General features: G+C 64.4%; 1 protein-coding gene across 1 annotated transcript; it reads right to left on the bottom strand.

The window, feature by feature from the left end:
- Positions 1–86: 86 nt before the first annotated feature.
- Positions 87–17,797, bottom strand: SLC6A9 (solute carrier family 6 member 9). The gene is made up of 14 exons (XM_074906345.1): positions 17,563–17,797; positions 15,042–15,189; positions 6,391–6,547; positions 6,085–6,216; positions 4,749–4,998; positions 4,540–4,672; positions 4,026–4,160; positions 3,841–3,944; positions 3,519–3,756; positions 3,293–3,427; positions 2,895–2,994; positions 2,529–2,629; positions 2,161–2,331; positions 87–1,951 (listed from the first exon to the last, which is right to left on the bottom strand). Exons 2-14 carry the CDS (start codon positions 15,069–15,071, stop codon positions 1,739–1,741), a joined length of 1,899 nt encoding a protein of 632 aa, XP_074762446.1. The 5' UTR covers positions 15,072–15,189; positions 17,563–17,797; the 3' UTR covers positions 87–1,738.
- Positions 17,798–20,730: the final 2,933 nt, after the last annotated feature.

Raw genomic sequence — 20,730 nt, 5'->3', positions numbered from 1 at the left:
AAAGGGCTGCACCCATGGGACACAGTCCCCCAGTCTCCAACCGCCTCTCCCAGGGTCCCCAAAGAATGGCACAGCAAGACACAGCCTCAGGAATATAAATCTCATTAAAATCTAGGATACTTTAGAACTCTACACCAGGAGAGACACTGGCACAGGCAGCGCTGCCCAGGGACGTGCGCGTTATTGCTAACAATTAAGAGGTGAAGAGTAGCAGTGTGACATGTGGGGCAGGGCACGGGCACCATGCAGGAACCTGCGCCCCTTGCCGCAGCATGGCGGGGGGGCTCGGGATGGGGATGGGGGAGCTGGAACATCCTGCTGGGGCTCAGCACCCACCGCCTCCCGCCACTGTGCCAAGCCGCACCATGTCCCTGTGCCAGCCTCGGGGCTGTGACACGGGGAGCATAGGGCGCTGGCTAGGAGGGGAGCAGCAGGGTGGGAAGGGTCTCACCCCATCCACCCCAAATCGAGAGCTCCAAGCCCTTTGGCTGGAGCTGGAAGACAGATTTAAAATGCCCGGCCTTTGCCAGTGCATCCTGCTCCTCTAATACTGGTTGGGGACCGAGTGTCCCCAGACGGCTCGGAGCGAGCGGGCTGGTGCAACCCTCCACGTCTCCGCTGGTACCTCTCACTAGCAGCAGCTGAGGGAGGGAGGGGCAGTCCATTCTGCTCCCCCTTAGCACCATGGAAGGTCCTCCCTGCCCATGCCAGGACTTCTGGGCAGAGCTGGACCCCAGTCGTGCCCTGTCACCCCCTGGCCAGGCTTAAGTGCTCCCCAGCCTCCTGCCCTGCTGTGGGGCAGGCAACAGTGCTGGGCCGCGCCCATGCTGCTGCTTATGGCTGTGCCCAGCTTTGTGGGCAGTGCCTGGCCACCCAAGTGGGCACCCACATCCCTCCAGTAGGGCCACAGGGTGGAGGGGTGCATGGGGTGGGGGGGGGGGGGGGGGCATCCCAGCTCGACACCTGCATAGCCCTGGGGTACCATGTGTATGTGCATGCCCACGTACACCACATGCGTGCCTGTACTGTATCTGCAAGGGACACACATGCGTGCACACGTGTGCTCTTAAGTGCTTGTGTCTCGTACCATGAGATCCTGCTGCCTGTGCAGGCAGCGTGCTAGTCCCCATCTCCCTGTGCTGGCCTGATGACTGGCACTGTCCCTGGGCACTGCCACCCATGGGACCCTACAGGCTCTGAGCCACAGTGGGTCCCCACCCGGGCTGGGGGGCCGTGCAGTGCCAACCCCCTGCCACGACAGCCTGTGCACGCACAGCTCGGGGTGGCTGTGGGCAGTCCCAGCGTGCCCCAGCTCTGGCACCACCTCATGCCCTCACAGTGAGTGGGCCAGGAGGGAGCCCCATGGCAGGGCAGGCTGCCCGGCGGGGGAGGGGCTGGGAGCCGGGGTGCATCCTGCTCTCCCCATCCTGTGCATCCCCCTGGGGCAGGGCCCCTACAAAGTGCCTCTGGATCCCAGCCCTCCCGGGGCTGTGCCCCCTCTTCTCTTGTCCCAGCGTTGCGCACAAAGGTTACCGTAAACATGAGGGTTAACGAACGCCACGGGAGGGGGGGGTGGGGGAGGGCAGGGGCAGGTTAACCAGCAAGGTGGGGGGTCTCGGGGACGGGTGCTGAGAGCCCCCCGCGGTCCGGTGCGGCCCGGAGCCAGGCTCCGCCAGCGGAAGGTGCAAAAGTGTCATCGCGCGGGAAGGGTTAGAGGGGGTGGGGGGACGGCGGGCTGTCACAGTCTGGAGTCCTGGCTGTGGGCTGAGCCATTGCTGCCCTGCATAGGGGAGGCAGCCGCTGCCTCGCTCCGGCCCTTTTCTGGCTGCAGGGGCTGCACCTCCAGGTGGGACTCGGTGGAGGGGCTGAATGCTGGAGCGTAGCGCCCGCTGCGGTGCTCTGCCAGCGCCGGGCCCCAGTCCTTGCTTGCCTTGGTAGCATTTTTGAAGCGCTAGAGAGGGAGAGGATGGGGACAGGGTTAGCACCCTTGCCCCAGCCTCCCCCAGCATGCCAGTGGCGCCCAGAGATGGGGTGCCCCATGGATGCTGTCTCTACGCAGCTGCTGCGGGGTACCAACAGCTCTGGTGCGGTGGGGGACAGCCTTGTGGGTAGCCCCAGGTGGCACACGGACAAGGCAGGGTCTAACCCCTGGCCACTCACCTCTAGCAGTGTGTCCCCCTCGGAGCGGCACACTTTGTAGATGGCGTAGATGGGGATGCAGATGACAGAGGAGAGCGCCATGAGGAAGCCGATGCTGATGGCCCAGGTGGGGTAGATGTAGTCATTGTAGGAGATGGGCTGGTACTGGATCACTGTGAAGACCAGGATGAACTGGGGAGGGACAGGCAGGATCAGCCAGTGGGGAGCAGCCAGCCTGCTTTGTGCCTCCCCAGCTGCCCTGCTCTGCCCCATCCCTGCTGCCCCACTGCAGCCCAGCACCCCCTTCCTAAGAGTGAGCAAGTGAGGGGTCCAGGTGAGCTCCCGGCCCCTCCTTCTATGGCCCTGTGCCCCATGGTCGTGATGCTCACAAAGATGATGGCAGGTGAGATGAAGCGCCAGCAAATCTGGAAGAAGAGCGGCGGAGGGAAGCCCAGCATCATCTCAATGTCCTTGAAATAGTTGCGGTGCCCTGCAGGGACAAGTGGTCATTAGCCCCAAGTGTGACTGGGCTGGGGCCCCGGCGGGACCCTGAGCCCTCTCCCCACTGCCCAGCACCAGCTCCAGACTCGAGGCCCCGTGGGTCACGGCTGCCCTGATTGGCCAAAGTTCTTGCACTTCTCAGCCAGTTAGCACGCAGCCAACCGCTGATTGGCCACAAGTTAGCACACACCCCTTTTCCCACTGGCTGGCAGAGCAGCCCTGCCAGCTGATTGGCTGTAGGTGGTCACACATACCGTAGACATACATGATGGCCACGCACATGATGCAGGAGATGACAACCAGGGAGAAGCTGGCGGCGTAGTTGTCCATCAGCAGGAGCCAGTAGATGCCCGCCTGTGAGAGGGACCCATTGGCAGAGCTGCCCCAGCAGTACCGCTGCCATCGGCAGGGCAATGGCACTGGCACGCTGCCAGGGCCCGCACGGCAACACACAGCCTGGATACCACCACCGCAGTCGGCATGGCAACACTTAAGTCTGGATACCATCACCAGTGTTGGGATGACACCACCAGGCCTGGGGTGTCACCACCAGGGTGGTGATGGCAAAAACGTGGACGTGGCTGGTGGTGTCAGCGTGGCAAGGTTGCTGTGGCAACAGAACCCTGTCACCACAGTCCCATGGTCACCTTACCTGCGTGGTGAGCGGGACACCCAGCAGGAAGCCCGCCACGGCCACCCCCAGCGTCACAAAGGTCTTCTTGCGGATGATCCACTCATTGCCCACCTCATCCACGATGGCCGTGACCAGTGTCTCCAGCAGGCAAAACTGTGCATGGGGTGGACGGGGCAGCATGTCACCACCTTGGCCCCACCATCCCAACACCCTGGCCCCATCCTGCTGCCCCACTGTGACCTACCTGTGTACCCAGCCCCAGGAGGATGAGCATGAAGAAGAAGAGGATGGACCAGAGGGGTGAGATGGGGAGCAAGGTGAGGGCCTCAGGGTAGGCGACAAAGGCCAGGCCGGGGCCGTGGTCCGCCACATTAGAGACATCCACGCCCAGGTGGTTGGCCATGAAGCCCAAGATGGAGAAGATAACAAAGCCGGCATAGACGCTGGTGGCGCAGTTGGTAATACTGATGATGATGCTGTCCCTGCGAGGAGAGGGGTCAGGGCCAGCGGTGGGCTGAGGGGCAGCAGTGGGGCTGGGGGGGGGGGTGCTGTGGTCAGGCACTCACCGATAGCAGTTGTTATGGAACTTGTTGTAGGAGGCCATGGTGATGAGCCCGCCCCAGGCACAGCCCAGCGAGTAGAAGATCTGTGAGGCCGCATCACCCCACACCTGCGGAGGTGGGGTGGTCAGTGCTGTGCCCCCCCAGCCATGCTCCTCCCTGGCCGCCTGCCACCGCTCATCCCCGCTCACCTTGGCGTCGAGGATCTTGTCCCACTGGGGTGTCAGATAGTACATGATGCCGGTGAGGGCCCCCTCTAGCGTGATGCCGCGCACAAAGAGGATGGTGAGCACCACGTAGGGGAAGGTGGCCGTGAAGTACACCACCTGTGGGTAGGGGTCACAGACAAGGGGTGTGACCAGGGATGGGGGTTATGGACTGGGGAGGGACCATGGACCAGGGGAGGGGTTACGGTCCAGAGGGTATGGTCCAGGGGGAGGGGCTACAGTCAGGGAAGGCAGGGCCATGGCCACATGGGAGAAGCTGTGCCAGAAAGGGTGTAGCCAGGTCACAAGGGCTGTGGCCTTTCCCCAAGTGGGAGAAGCATACAGAGGGCTGGGACCACCAAAAGGGGAGGGGCTGTGCCCAGAAGGGGTGGGGCCACATCGACAATGGGAGGTACATTCCTGATAGGGGAGGAGCTATGCCCGGGGGAGGTGTGTCCACAGCCAGCAAGGGGGTCCCAGAGGGGGGACACGCAGATACCTTCCCAGAGGACTTGACGCCCTTGATGAGGCAGAGGAAGACGACGACCCAGGAGACGCCGAGGCATCCCAGGAGGGGCAACCGCACCTCGCCCAGGTTCCCGATGTCATCTGACAGGTCCAGCACGTACCTCCTGCACAGGGGCAGCCAGCGTCAGGCGGCCCCCGCCACCACCGCCTCCCCCGTTCCCTGTCCCCCGTCCCTGGTACCTCCAGTACTCCTCGCTGGGACTGGTGCGCTTCTGGGTGTCATTGAGGAGGGTGAGGTTGAGGGCAGTGTGGCGGGAGAGGTTCCTGTCCAGCACCCCCGTGCAGTCGGCCGTGTTCCAGGTGTTGCTGCAGTACGTCCAGGGCAGCACACGCGTCATGGACACAAAGAAGTAGTAGAAGGCAATACAGATCACCACGTTGTAGTAGATCCCGATGTATGTGGACACCACCATCATCCCGTAGCCCACGCCTGGGAACAGCACCGGGGAGGGGTGAGCGGCACGGTGGGGCACGGCGTGCAGCACAGGGAGGGGGTTTATGGTGTGGAGGGGTGGGCAGCCCGCAGCGCTGCCAGCAGCCTTGCAGCCACGCTGCAGCTCAGGGCCTGGCTGTGGCACTGGGGTGCAGAGCACGGCACATGGGGTCCTCTACCTCCAAGCAAGCCCAGTGGTGCTGAAGTCCTCTGGGACACATGGCAACACACAGGGGATGCATGGCTGGCGAGGCTGTAGGCAAACCCTTGGGGTCTGCAGCCCTAGAGAACCACTGGGTGGGGGTCTCTCCTGGCTATGGTGACTTTAGGGCTGCAGTTACCTGCTGGCATGTGGCAGATGCCACACAAGCATAGGGAAACACACCCCAGGCTGAGCACACCATGGTGCAGAGCACGCAGGAGCACATGTACGGGCTGCCCACACTCAGATGTGCCATGTGGGCACATCACCTGGCAGGCAGCGTACAGGTGTGTGCCAGAAGAGCCGGGAGCGTGGGAGCACACCAGTGTGCCAGGAGGTGCACCCGGAGGGGGGTCCAGCCGTGGCAGGGCAAGCTCTGAGCACGGCCAGCACCCACACACGTGGGCACAGCGCCCACTGCCTATGGTGCCGGGAGAGGACTGCAGGAGCGTGCCCGCAGCTGGAGGGGCCACAGCACCCGCGGTGCATTCAGGGGACCGGAGTGGCCTCTTCACGCTGGGGACATGTGGGGCATGTGCAGGGATGTGTGTGTAATGCTGGCAGTGCAGGGCTGGGGTATGCGCAGGAGATGCGCCGCGTGTGCGGGGATGTGTGTAAATGTGTGCAGGGGATGCTGGGTGGGCTGCGTGTGCGACCTGGGGTGGGTCTGCACACAGGGCACCCATGCAACTCAGGGTGTGATATGTGTGCAAGGCATGTGTGTGCGGGGCTGTGCAAGCTGCAGGTGCCTCTACAGGGCTGTGTGATGTGCCCCAAGTGTGCGTGCAGGGGACACATGGGGCGTGTGGGGGCCGTAGCAGGGGCTGTGCCAGCCAGCATCCCATGCCAGCGTGTGCCGGTGGGGATGGGCAGCTCCTTACCTTTGAACATGGGGCTGACCCTCCAGACACCGAGACAACCCTGGCTGGCAAACTGCCCAAAGGAGAGCTCCATGAAGAAGAGGGGGATGCCGCAAAACACCAGCATGATGAAGTAGGGGAACATAAAGGCACCTGGCAGACAGGAACCAGAGGGTGAGAGTGGGCAATGATCCCAGGCACAACTGTGCTCCCCATGCCCTGCACCACCCCGGCAAGCCTGGGGCTGGCAAGCACCGTGCAAGGCCATGGTGCACATCCCCACCCCTGTCCTGAGGTATCCCACTCCCCCGGTCCCCTAACACCCACCTCCCCCATTGCGGTAGCAGAGGTATGGAAAGCGCCAGACGTTGCCCAGCCCCACGGCATAGCCCACACTGGTCAGCACGAACTCGATCTGGTTGCCCCAGTTGCCACGCTTGACGCTCTTGTTCTGCTTGCCCCGCTCCCCGGGCACAGCGCCATTCTGTGGAGAGACGTTGTGGGGTGTGTCAACCAGGGACTCCCCCCCCACCGGCCCCATCAGAGGGGTGACGGCTGCCGAGAGGGGCTGGGTGGTCCCCAGCATTGTTCCATTGTTCCCCATCCCTCCCCCATGCCAGCACACCTCCTCCTTCCCCCCCTCCCCCCTTCCCCCCCCCCCCCCCGCCACACACAGGCAGTGCCAAGGAGGGGGGAGGGCAGCGGTGGCGGCCCCCCCCCCGATGAATAGCTCTGCCTGGAGCCGGGCTGCAGTGAAGGAAGAGCCTGCAACTCATACAAAGCAGGTCCGGGCGCCTGAACACAAAGGGGCCTCTGTTCCTGTGCCCCCCCCTCCTCGCGCCCAGCAAGAGAGGCCCTGCTGGGTGGCCACTGCCCATGGCGGCAGCGGGGGGGACACTGGTGGGACCCCCAGGATGAAATAGGACCCCCCCCTCAATAGGAAGTGTGGTGCAGAACAGGTGGGGGGCTGGATGATCGCCTCCCTCCCCAGAAAAGGCACCCTGTTGCAGCTGGGGTCCTGCCACCGGCCCAGCGCCCAGCGCGGGCACCGTGCTTGGGGCAGCACAGGGGTCCCACGCAGGTGGGTCCCCTCGTGGGGACAGCCCCAAGGCCCAGCCGTCCCTTGCTGCAGGGGACCTGGGGTGGGGCCAGACAAGGCCAAGAAAGGGTGCTTTGTGCAGGCTGCCACACAATGTGAGCTCACACCGGGGACAACAACAAAGGGGATGAGTGCCCATCACCCCCAGCGGAGATGACACCCATCACCCCATGGCTCCATCCAGCTAATGTCCTGCCTGGATGTTGCTGAGCTCTGGCAGGTTGGGCTGAGAGCAGATGGCATTTTGGGGTGCTGCAGGTGGCCCTTTCCCACCCGAGGCCAGGTGATGCATGCATGGGATGAGGGTGCTGGCCAGTTCATGGCCCCACAGCACCCATGACCCCATGGGAGCAACACGGGGTGCTGGCAGCCTTAGCAGCACTCCAGAGCTCCACAGTTCCAGTCTCCTCCTCACGGACACCCCCATGCACATGCCTGCTTACGCTGCTCCCTACCCCCACCACACCCCCTCCACTGCAACGTCCCCCCTCTTTCTGTGTGCCCCCCACGATGGCTGACGCCGGCAGCGAGCGGGCCACAAATGGGAGCCGTCACTTCGGATCTGCTCACGCCGGCGGGGTGCGGGCAGCAGGCGCGGTGCACCTAACCGTATCATTCGATTAGGGCCGGCACAGCCGGGACGTGATGCCCGGCGACTCCGGCACCGCGCTGCCAAACAAAGCCATCTGCTGCAAGTGGGGCCCGCACGCGCCGGGGGCTGCGGGGGGGCTGCCAGGGCTCAGGGTTGGGGAGAGGGGCAATTGGGGAATCAGTGGGAGCTTTGGGCAGGGCTATAGGGGCAATACAAAGGCCATGCCCAGCCAGGGATCTGGGGTGCCCACGCCAGCCCATGCGCAAAGTCTCCATCAGAAATGAGCTCACAGCAGCCCAGCGTGGTGCTCCGGGAGCTCATCTGAGGGAGGCTTTTATTGTGGGGTGCTAAGCAGGAGTGGGGCTGAGGGGTCTCCAGGGTGGGGGAAAGAGGACACTGGCACTGTCCCCATGCTAGGGCACACTGCCCGCTCGAGCAGGCTGAGCTGATCGGGAAGCCTCTGATTAAGCTGCTCACACTAACGAGGCTTCTAATGAGCAGCATGTCTAGCAGGAGGGGGGGGGGGCAATGCTCCAGTCTCCCTGGCAAAGGTTCTGGTGGGGGGGACACACACTGCATGGCCCCAGCTCAGCCTGGAGCCCTGGAGCCCAAAGGGGACCTCACCCCTGTCCCAAAGCCAGAGGGCCACCCCTCTGCTCAGGTGACCCTGGCACGGTGTCACCCCCATGCCCAATGGGGCACCTGGCACCAGTGCAATGAGAGCGCCAGGCCTCTGCTGTGCCTCTCCCCTTTCCTGCAGCACAGGGCTTTGGTGCACTTGTCCCCAGGAAGGGGACAGCCACATGTGTGTCCATGTGTGCACAAGCACGCACACATGCACAAACACTTGTGTGTTCAGTCATCAGCTTGCTACCACACCCCCCCCCCTCCCCAAATCTGGAAGGTCACCTTGTCCTTTACACTCATCAACCGCTCTCCCAACTCCACACAATAAAAAAGCAGGGGGGACAGAGAACCCAGGTGTCCAGGAAGATGAGACACGCCCCCTCCACTGTGGGGCTGGGACAGAGCTGGGCTACAAAGGGGGAGCTGCCCCCCAGCAAGGATGCAGCCTTTGGGGAGGGGCGGTCCTGCTCCTGCACCCCAGATTTTCCATGCATGTGCTCTCATACAGCTCCAAAAGATGCCGGCTTGGGTGAAAACTTCGGGGGGGGGGGGGGAAGGTGTCACTGGCACCCTGAACGTCCCCAAAGGGGCATCATTCCTCCTCCTTCCCCAGGGACACCCCCCCCCCCCCCCCCCCCCCCCCCCCCCCCAGCATGGCCAATGCTTCCCCAGTCCAGCAAAGCGGGCATCATCCATCACGCCGCCTGGCACCAGAGCCTTTCTCATGCTAAGCAGCATCGCCCTGCACAATGACAGCTTGGCTGGGGTGCCCGGATGCCCCCCACTTCCTAAAGGGGCCCTGATTTATGGCTGGGAAGCTTGTGGTGGTGACAGGGTTGGTGCTAGGAGGGGATGTCCCTATGGGAGGGATCTCCAGCATGGTCCTGCCCTCTTTTTTCCCCCACTCAAACTGCCCCCACGGGGGTATTTCAGCCCAGCAGAAGCACTCCATGAGGCATAAGTCTTATCCAGTGCCCCCCTGGACAGGTGAGGGACCCCCAATCCCTTCCCCAGCCTCCCAATGGGGTGCCAGAGCTGCTCCTGCAATGCCAACGCAGGGTACCAGTCAGTCCCTGACGTCATCAGCCTGATGTCATTTCTCTTTGCCATGTCAATGGTGACAAAGGATGGCTGGGCAAGGCAGGGCCTGCCAGAAATAAATAGATGCTAATTATATTGTTTGCCAAATAGCAGCTCTTTCAGGGCAGGGAAGTGGGGTGCAGGAAGCTGGGGCAGAGGAACCCCAGCCTGGAAAGAGGTCCCCAGGGATGAAGGGACAGGGTGACTTGGAGAGGGATGTCCTGGCTGTGCACAGATCCTGGGTGCTGGGGGTGTGTGGGGGTGTGTGTGCTCCTATAATCAGCCTCTGCATCCCTTGTCTCTGGCACATGGTGAGTAACGCACCCACAAGAGCCAGCCCTGCACCAGAGGCTGCCGTGCTGTGCCCTGCCAGCCCGCCCATCCTGGCTCTGCCAGCCCCACTGGCACATCCTAGCTACCCCTGCCCTCTCTCTGCAGTGCCCAGCACTATGTTTGCCCCTGTCCTGGCACAGCAGTGGCACAACCTGGGTGGTGGCAGCATCAGCTGTGGGTGCCAGGATGGGCACAGGCAAAGGGACACTCCCAGGGCCAGGGTGATCCAGTGCTGAGGGGAATCTCCAAATCCCAAGACCCCCGCAACAGTGCTGTAGAGCCCAGGCCACCCTGCAATGCTGGGAGGCTGTCCAGCCCCACTGACAGCCCTGAGTGCGCTCTGCCAGCCATCTGCAGCAGCACCAGCCCAGCCCTGGGGTGCCATGGGGGGCTGGGGCAAGCCTTGACATTGCTCACTGATGGGGGAGAAGGGGAAGGATCTTTGCTAGAGCAACGCAAAGGGGTACTGTGCACTTCTGCAATCAGTAGGTTCCAGAGTTAACGAACACACAACTGTAAGGTAATCCCTTCCTGCTTCCAACACAGCTGAGGCCATGAAGGGGCTTCACGCCATGCTGTGCCCTCCCTCCTCCAGAGCACCCCATGTCCCTGGTTGTGGGGCTTGCTCCAGTGTCCCACAGCACAAAACTGCTTCTGTGACTAAGAGCTGTGACTGCAGAGCTGTGACTCCAAATCTGCAGCTGTGACTCCAGAGCCATCACCCCAGAGCCAGCTCAAAGGGGCTTGGAGAGCCATGGGGGATGGTGCTGGCATGGCCACCATCCAGCCTGACCCCCAGACCCTGCTCTCACCTCCCCACTGACCTGCTGAGGGGCCGGGGGGGGGCTGGCCGACCATCTCGATGAGTCCACAGCTTCATTGGCACCTCGGGCTCCTGCACAGCAGCCGCCCGCCCGCCTCCCCCCGTCCACTGCCTCCAGCACTTGGCACTGCTCCCCGCTCGCCTCCCAGCCAGGCTCTGCCCCTTGCTGCCCGCTCCGCCACAGCACCAGCACCTCACCATGCCGCCCACTCCAGCACCATCCCTGGCTGCCCCACACTGCAGGGACCCCACTGCCTCTGTTTCCCCCTCAGGAGCTGTGCCCCCGTGAGCCAGGTGCCCTCCCTGGCAGGCGCGGGCAGGGCAGGCTGTGCAGCGGGCTGAGCCCTGTCCCTCTTAATGAGGCCTCATTAGCGGGGTCCAGCTGCTCGCAGCCCTGCACGCTCCAGCGGGCAGTGCTGCCCTCCCCACAGGCACCACTGCCTGTCTGGCCGGGGCCAGGACCTGCACTTGGAGCGTGGCAGGGGGCCACGTCCCCTCGGTGACCCCTGTTCCCAAACCCCAACTCCCCCAGCCCCATAAATGCGCTCCTGCCCCTGTGCCCATCAGCTGTGCAGCTGCCTGGCCCCACATGCCTGACCCCAACATAGGGCACTGGAGGGCTGCAGGGACCAGGCATGGCCCCACTGGGGGATGGGGGTATGGGGACAAGCCTGTATGCTGGCACATCCCCAGCCTGGTGCCACACTACTGCACTCTGATGTCATACCACTGGCGACATCATGGTCTCTAAGGCAACCCTTGCAAGGTCACTGCCCCGGGGAGGACCATCTGGCGGGCAGGAGAGCTGTGCCACGACCCCCTTGCTGCCCGGGCACTCCGCAGCCTCCCTGCTTGCTCCCTTGCCAGTGTGGGGTGGGACCCCGGTGGGGTGCTGTGTCCCACGGGAGTGCAGGAGGGGGGTGCCCCCCAGCCAGGCTTGGGGTGCCCCAGCTGCTCCCAGTCCTGCGCCCCGGCTGGAGAGCACAGCCAGGGCGCCAGCGAGGCGTGATGGCATGCTGAGGGTGGGGGGGACGGGACAGCGCTTTCGGGTGACCATCTGGGGTCCGGGCAGCGGTGGCTGCGCACATGAACAACACACGTGTGCAGGGCAGGTGCTCAGTCCCCCACACGCCAGCACCCAGTGCCTGTCCCTGTCCCCTTCTGCACCAGTCACCTGGTAGCTTGAGACACGCCCCATCCAGGGGATGGCAGCACCCAACTGTGTCCCCCTGGGACTTGTGCAAGCCCAGAGCCACCCCATACTGTGTCAACCCGTGACCCCAGCCCAGCCCCACCAGCTCAACCTCCAGTCCTGCCCCACATGCAGCCAGGCACCACCTGTACGCTGACACCCCACGAGGTGCCCCCACGAGCGTCCCTCCATGCCCCAGTTTGGCTGCATCACTTTGCCCAGGTCACCTGTGCGCCACTGTCAGATGTCTTGCCCCAGGCACACTGCCCCCTGTGACCCCTGCAGCAGCCTGAGCATGCAACAGCAAGACCCACTGCCCAGTCCCGGGGATGCCAGGCCCTTTGCCAGACCATGGGAGCACAGGGCTGCTGCCCTGGCAGCCCAGCTGGCAGACAGAGAGGACTGCCAGCCCCACAGGGACACACTGCTGGAAACGAAGGACCTGCAGTGGGACCCTCACCTCCCCTGGCTGGCTGGTGGTGCTGGGGCTGAACTAGAGGCAGGGGTGATGGGTGCAGCAGGGATGGCCATGGGTCTTCCAGCCCCTGTCACCCTGTCCCAGAGCAGGGCTGCGGGGTCCCCAGGGCAAGGATGATGCCCAGGGACCTGCCCCGGTTCCACCATACCCTAACCAGACGCTTCCCACAGGGGCTGCCTTTCTCCAGCCCCGTTCTCCCGGGGCAGACATGACTCTCTCAGGACATTCAGGCAGAAAAATCCCCCGCCAGCCCCCCCCATCGCTGCCCCTTGGTATTCCAGGAATGGCTCCTGCAGCCAAGAGCCACTTCCGCAGCCCCCTGGCCCCCCAAATCATGGCACTGCACTGCTGGGGGTGTCTGGGACAGGCCCCCCCACCCCTTGGCCCCCAGGGTGGGCTGGGGCAACAACAGAAGCCCACCTGAGCTAGGCGCCTGGCGGCCAAAGGCTGCCCGGCCGTGCCAGCAACGCAGCCCTGGGAGTCAGAAGTCGCTGGCGCTGCTGGAGCCCAAACAAAGCGCTCTGAGGACAAAACAAAATGTCCTTTAAGGCTGGGGAGGGAAAGGCTGTCAGACCCTCTCTGCTCCCCTGTGGCCCCACAAGGACTCCCCCTGCCTGGCCACACAGGGACTGATCCAGGCCCTTGGAGCTACCCTGCACCCCGCTGGGGACCCCCTGTGAGGGCATCTGCAGGGTCTGGGAGTGGTAGTGGGGGCACTGCCTGCCCTTCTGCCCACTGCTTTGAAGTGAGCACACAGAGCTTCTCAGGGGCATCCACAAAACGCAGAGCCTGCAAAAGCAGGACACAGCATCCTCATCACACCCAGACCAATGGGAGGGCACAGGCTCCAGCCTACAGGTGGGGAAATTGAGGCACAGCTGCACATCGCCCAGCTGCTGCCTCCATGACCCCTGTCCCTCCCCAGGCAGGGCACAGCAGGGACCCCAAGCCCCACTACAAACCCACCCAGCCCCACAGGCTGCACACACAGCCCTGGGCAGGGGCTGCATCTTGGGAGCCCGGCTGGGCTGGGGATGGTGGTGACTGGAGCTGCACCTGCAGGCAGGGATGAGAGGACAGGCAGAGACTGCGCTTCACCAGGAGACTGGCAGGGCCCTGGAGGCAGGCCAAGGAGATTAGCTCCCTTCCCCAGTGACCCAGGCAGCTCAGAAGCTACCACCTGTCCTGCCACAGCTCCTCCTGAGGCTGTCACAGTGCAGGCATGTTCCAGGAGTGGGGATGCTCTCACAGGGACTGGCCTTCCTCCCTGCAGCCCCCACACCAGCCCCCCAGCACGCCCTGTGCCCTGTGCTGGGCTGTCCTTGCATCCCACAAACAGGGGAGCCCTGGGCAGGGGGCTGTGAGCCAGGGCAGCCAGCACAGCATGTGTCAGACCCTGTGGTCCCCTGCCCATCCCCACATGCCCTGGCCCTGGGGTGGGCTGGTCAGGTACTTCCGAGAAGTGGGTTAAAGATTGACCGGGAGCGGGTGGGTGCTCCCATGCCTGGCTGCCTGCTGTGGGTGCCAGGCTCAGCCCTTGCCCCAGTGAGATGCCAGCTGCTCTGGCCAGGGCAAGAACACAGCAGCAGCACTGAACCATGGCAAGCACCCCGTACATGCAGGAGCATGTCCCCGTGACAAACCCCTGATCAAGCCCAGATATTTCCTCAGCACCTCCCTGTTCCTAGCCAAAGGCTACTCCTGGAGAAATCTGCCTTCCTGTCCCGCTGGCTGCCCTGACCTCTCCACACTGCCTGTGGCAGGCAGGATGGGTGCTGGGCTCCCCGCTGCAGGCACAGCCAGCGGGGCCACGCTGGGACACGCAAGTGGAGGAGCTGCGCACACGCGAGCACGCTGGAAGCGACTCCTGGAGCACGCTGCTCCCCTGGCTCCCGGCCCTCTGGCTGGAGTGTGCAGCTATTTCGGGAAGCCCCCCAGGAAGGGGAGGGCCCAGCAATCGTTTTAGCCCTGGTGTTCAGCTCCCATCCATTGGGAAAAAGGGAAGAGCCAAGCCCAGCCCGGGCTCACCTGTCCAGCCCAGCATAGCAGCCTGGCACGGGAAGCCGAGCCCGGGGCTCCCAAACTACTCGCTGCACAGCAGAGCTGCCACAAGCATGGGGCCATCACAGCCCTCCAACGAGGACATGCTGGGTGCATCCCACATCCACCCATGGCACTGAAGCCGTCTACAGAGCATCCCGTGACACACCACTTGCAAGGATGGAGGGTCAGACAACTGCACCGGTGCCTGGGAAAACCTGGCTCTGCCTGCACACCATCCTACCAGGCCAGTCCCGGAGAGCCTGCAGGGTGGAGACAAGAGGGGAAGCAGCCCCACACTGTGCCCCTCTGGGTGTACCCAGCACAGAGAACCCTCACCCTTTGCTAAAAGCAGGCAGAAGAACTGCCTGGCTGTGGCTTTCCTACCTTCACCACCCACCCCAAGAGCAGGGGTGGGTGATAAGGCCGGGCAGAGCGCCTGAGACGGGCGATAGCATCTCCAGGCATGGTGAGACACGGCACCTGGGGAGCCGCACAGGCAGCAGGCTCAGGGCGAGCGGCAGCCTGCATCTGCCCCACGGTCATCGTGTTCGGGGAGCACTGGGGTGGCACAGCCCCAGCTGGGGGTCCTGGGGATAGGGTGAGGGTGCACCAAGCCTTACAGGAGCCCCGGCATCTTGCTCCCGTGCTGGGTGCTCTGGGTCCCTGAGGCAGCAGCCCATGCCAGCCCGCTCCCAACACCCCAGCACTTACCAGCAGCCCCTCGCTGCACTTATCAGCCATCCTTGGAGGCTGGAGCACCGTGCCAGCTGCCCGCTGTGGGGTCCTTCACCTGCCCGCTCTCCGCTGCACTGGCTGTGGCACCAGCACCGGGCGCGCTTCAGTCCACTGTCACAGCAAGCTGGGCAGAGGGCAGAGACATCAAGAGAGACGTGAGTAGTGGGATGGGCATGTCCCCCCGCCCAGCCTCCCCCTCCCTCTGGGAACTAGGGGGCTGTGCCAGGCAGGTCACTTCCCTGTGCCTGCCTGCAGGGCACACAGGAGCCGGGCTAGCAGAGAACACAGGGCCCAGGGTCGGGTGGGCTGGTGGTGGGGTCTCTTCCTGCTGGCTCCCACCCCCTCCAGCATCTCCAAACCCCCTGGCACCCACACGAGCGATGGTGGCCAGGTGTTTCCCAAGAAGCAGTTAAAGATTTACCCAGTGTGGACAGACGACCTTGCGGGCAGCCGGCTGCTGGCCTCCCAGCGGGTGGGCGTCGGGGGCCACGGGCAGGAGCGGGGGCCCCCTGAGCTCTCCCCCAGCGAGAGCTGGAGCCGAAGTGGCTGCGGCACACGGCAGCGCCGGGACTGGGCGCTGAGCGGGGCCAGCACAGTGCTCAGCTGCCGCGCAGGACACAGATGGGAAACGATTGCCTTCTGCCCCGGTGCATCGCGTGCACGTGCAGCACAGGGGGGCCGAGCCACTGGGCTCTGCCAGGCGCCAGGTGCTGCCGGACAGGGCGCGGGCACAGGCAGCTGCCTTCCCTGCCCTTACCCCTGCCCCATCCTAGGGCTGCTGGGGCCCCCAGGGGAGCACCGGGGCCTGACCTCAGTGGGAGGGACAGACACTCTTGCAAAACACCAGTTTGATTGTCTGTGCAACAGCACTGGTGTTTGCAGATCCCACACCAGCACCTGGTGCCCTTGCTGGCTGGGGAAGGACCCCTGACCCCGACTCAAAGGTCCCCAACCACCAGCAGCAGCCAAGCAGCCCTGTCCCCCGGCTGCCAGGGGTCTGAAGAGATCAGCAGAGGGGCACGTGGCCCTCAAGCTGTGGGGAGGGAGCATGGGCGGTGGAGATAAAAGAGCAGAAGGCCAGATGATGCAGGGCAAGCCCCCAACCCTGGCCACAGCCCCTCCAGCACAGGCAGGCTGCTGCCAGCAGATACCACGTCCCACCATCAAAGCCCTTCCTAGGAGAGGCTGCGTTTCCAAGGGGAGACAAGATGTCATCACTGCCACAAGCCTGGCTCCTCGCATGGCACAGCGACCTCTCAAAGGTGAGAGGCGCAGGGCCGGTGGCCAGACCTCCTCCCCACCGCACACCTATCACCAGCCCACCAAAAGCTGCCCTGAATTCAGCCTGGGGACTCATCCTGTATCCCGGGAGGGGAGAGCACCCAAGAAGAGAGCCTGCCACTCCCCCCGGGGTCTGCCAGGCGCTGATAAGGCTGCATGCTCCTGGCTTCGGCTCCCAGCCTGGTAAGGAGGCGAGCATCCAGCCTGGCGTTGGGTGGCAAGGGGATAGATGCAGGGATGCCCGAGGCTGCGGCATCCCCTGGGAGAGCCCTGCAGGGATGGGGATGCAACGCGATGGTGCTACTGGGCGGCTCTCCCGGAGCTGGGGATGCCATGAGAGCTCGGAGGACAGGGTGGCTCGTACCTAAGGGGTGGAATGGGTGACACCGTGGAAGTGGGGTCACCTCGGCACCCACGGGGGCTCCTAGCTGGGGTGCCACACCTCGGCCGGGGAGGCAGCCCACGGCACCCAGGGGAAGGGATGCCACGGATGCCCGGCCGCAGGATGGAGCCCCCCCCGTCCCCTCCCGCCCGGCGGGCGGCCCGGGGCGCCGGTGCAGCCGCTGCCACCTGCGAGGCCATTTCCTCTGCCGGGCCCGCCGCAGCCGGGGGTACCCGGTACCCACGGGAGGCGGGCAGAGAGCCGGCCCGCCGCCGCCCTGCCACCCACCCCCACCTCGGAGGCGGCTCCGGCGGCAGCCCCGCGGGCAGCGCCTGCCGCCCGCAACCCCCCCGCCGCCGCCGCCCGGTGCAGCACGGGGGGGGCCCGGTTACATCAGCCGCCACGTGGTGGCTGCTCCGCCGCCCCGCCCCAGCACATGCCCGTGGAAAATTACCGTCAGCCCCCCCGCTCCGCCGCCGGGCCGGGCCGACCCGGTCCCCGCCACCCCCCCCGGGTGCAGCGGCGGGCGGCCCCGCTCTGCGCGCCGCGCTCCCGCGCTCCCCCGGTACCGCGCCGCCGCGCCGGGAGAGCAACAGATGCGGGACCGCCCCGCATCCCGCTCCCGCCGCCGTCCTGGCGGGTGGCCGCTCCCGGTACCGTTACCGGTGCCGCTCCCGATGTCCCCAGCCCCGCCACCCCGGAGCTCCTCGCCGCCCCCGTCCCGTCTTGCCGTTTCCCCCGCCGCCCCCGGTAGCCCCTTCCCCTCGCCCCGGTGCTCCCGCGGCTCCCCGCCGGGCCGGCCACCCGGTGCCGGCGGAGGTGCGCACCCCTTACCGTGCCCATGCCGCCGCCCGGCCCCTCCCGCCAAGCCACGGGGGCGGCACCGCGCCGCGCCCGGCCCGCTATCGGTGCCGGTGCCGTGCCAGGCCCGGAGCCGCCACCGCCGGTGCTGCCGAGTTAATGAAAGTTTGGAGGTCGGTGGGGGCTGGCACCGCCTCTCGCCCCCGCCGCCGCGCTCCGCCCTCCGTGCCGCCGCGCTCCCCAGCGCCCCGCACCGGCATCCGCACCGGCACCGGGGCGCGGGCACCGCCGGGCACCGCGGGCACTCGCGGGCCGGGAGAGAGCGCACGGCACACGTGGGCACGCGTACGGTACACACGCATGGGCACACAGGTACACGCGGGCACACGTGGGTACACACGGACACAGGGCACACGCGGGCACACTACGCACTTGGCACTCTGCGGCACAGACATGCCATACTTGGCACACGCGGGCGCCGGCAGCGCACATGCGTCCCACCAGCACGGGGACACCCTGGGGGACATGCAAGCTGGCACAGGCACCTGGCACACAGACATATATGGGACATACGGTCACACACAGGCTCTTACAGGGCACACATGCATCTGCACACGCACATTTTCACACCCACGAGCCCATGCAGAGGAACACCCATGCAGTGTGCACACGCAGAGGGCACAGCACCCTGACGAACCTGGGCAGGGGGGTGGCCACAGGCTCCGGCCGGGGTGCGTGTGGTTAGCCTGACTGTTGTACATGTGTGCATGTGCACACACGCGTGTGTGTGTGCATGTATCTGTTGCATGTGTGTTGGTCCGTGCGCACACACCTGTACGTCCATGCTGCAGCAAGTATGATTGCTGGCACACGGACACCCGTGTGTATGCATGCAAATCTGCACACATGTACCCATGTATTTAGGTGTGCGTGTATGTGCGTGTACACATGTAAGTTTACCTGTCTGTATCTATATGCATACATGTGTATGTGGGCATCTACATGTGTGTGCAGACCTCCATGTCTGTGTATGTGTGTACGCACATATATGCACACGTATGTACTGATACATACCCACAAATGCGTGTGTACGTCCCCATACCCCTGTGCATGCGTGCACATGCGTGTGCAGCCAGCGCACGCCCCCGCAGCCCTGCCAGATGTTTCCAGTAATACATGACGGGTGCGCTGGGGGCCGCCCCTTGCCTGGCCCCTCGCCCAGGCCTCCCCTTCTTCCCCTCTCCTCCCCTTCCCGCTGGGCTTCCCACATGCCGGGACGGGTGCCCGCACCCCGGCACCCTGCCCTCCCCCCTGGATCCTGCCAGCTCTCAGGGCGTGCTGCACACCGGGGCCCTGGGGCAGCTGTGGGGAGCGTGGCAGAGGTGCAGCGGGGGCCCTGCACCCCCACAGCCCAGCACCCCGAGGGCACCAACAGTACAGCCCTTCCCACACCCACATCCCTGTCCTCATCCCACTGGGTGGTCTCTGGTCCCTTCCACCTCCACCACCCTTCACCCCATCCCAGGGCTGACTCCCCAGTACTCCAGACAGCTCAGGGAGCATCCTTTACCTGTCTTTCCACAGATCCTCCTTGTCCCTGTGGGTTGCTGCCCAGTTAAGAAAATTCAGTGTGGGATGGGGTGGAGGTGGGGGCGGTGATGGGGTGGGTGCCCCCGGGGTGTTTGGCCAGCTACTGCAGACTTGCCAGGATGCTGGGCTGCAGAATGGGAGACAGTGCCAGTGCCAGTGTACCAACACTGCTTTTGTTTCGCAAGTGTGGTAAAGCCAGGGTCAGGGCACCCACGGCAGGAAGGGGAAAGCAGTAGTGAAACCAGTGGGTGCTCATACGCCCTCCGCCCTCCCAGCACCCTGCATGGCAGCTCTGCACCAGGAGCCTCGTTGCTCACTAGCACCCTCACTCCTGGCTGCATGTGGCCTCACACCTCACCCCGCAGCCCAAATCCATTACCTAGCATCTGAATCCAGCACCCCACCACACGGCACCCAGCATCTGAATCCAGTACCCCACACCCGGCATCCCAAATCCAGCATCCCATGCCCAGCGTCCTGCATCGGAGCCAGAACCTAGCTGCAACCCACACCCCTGCCCCGGGGTCTGGGCTTTGGAGAGGAACTGCCAGCCCACAGAGTTGCAGACTTCACCCTTAAGGGTTGGATTTCTGTGGGTGAAACTCATGCTTTCACCCATGCATGGCTTTGTGCAGGCAGGGCTGGCTCCAGAGCACCCAGTGTCTCTGTCCTTGCACAAACCAAACCAAGGACAGGCACTGAGGTATGCCAGGAGGGATGGGCTGTGCTGGTCCCACAGGGACTGGAGGCCTCTGTGTCCCAGCCCTCAGGGCTCTTTCTCCCTTTCTGTGCATCTCCTCTGAATGCTCTTCCATGTCTTGACTTGGGGAAATAGGAGGAGAGGTCCTGCAGTCCTCATAGGGTCAGCAAGAGGCAGAAGCCTTTGAGATGCTGCAGTGCCCTCACAGCACCCTGCACCTGGGTGCAAACACATCCTCCCCAGGAGCCTGGGTGCTTCACACAGCTGTGGCTTTGCCCACCATCCTTCTGTGCTGGGCAGCATTCCCCAGGGCCTTGCAGTGCCCAGATCATGTCCTCCCAGTCCCTGGGGTGCAAGGCTGCAGTGCCAAAAGGATGCGGGATGGGTGCAAGCCTCCAGCCTTTGTTCATGTTCCCTTTGCCAGTCTCTCTCTAGCTGGTAGCAATCATCCCCCCATACCCTACTTTGGGGTACCCATCTCCTTCCTTCCCCACCATCCCTCCTCCAAGTTGGCAGGTGTCACAGTGTCCCCCAAGTCCCTGCAGGGTGGTGGAGGTGATGCCACATCACCCCTTCCCTGGTGCCATTCAAATCTGTGGGGCTGATGGCTTCCCCCCTGCAGGCAGGTGCAGTGACCCTATGGGAGCTGTGACAGCTCTATGGGGGACACGGGTCAGTGTGCAGGTGGCATCGCCACCTCCGTAGCACTGCCTCTCCTCTCACATCTCCATGGGTGCTGTTGCCTGGGAAACTGTGGGCAAACACGGGCAGGGATCCAGAGGGGTGAAGGGTGGGAAGGAAATGCCAGCTCCCAGCACCTGAGAGAGGGCTGGGCCAGCCGAAACACTGGTGATCTCTGGAGACTTTCCATGCACCAAGCCTGTGGCACTGAGCTGTGGTGATCCCTGAGT

This window comes from Athene noctua, chromosome 5 (assembly GCF_965140245.1).
Source record: "Athene noctua chromosome 5, bAthNoc1.hap1.1, whole genome shotgun sequence".
Classification (NCBI taxonomy): domain Eukaryota; kingdom Metazoa; phylum Chordata; class Aves; order Strigiformes; family Strigidae; genus Athene; species Athene noctua.
This window is presented reverse-complemented; position numbering and strand designations above follow the sequence as displayed.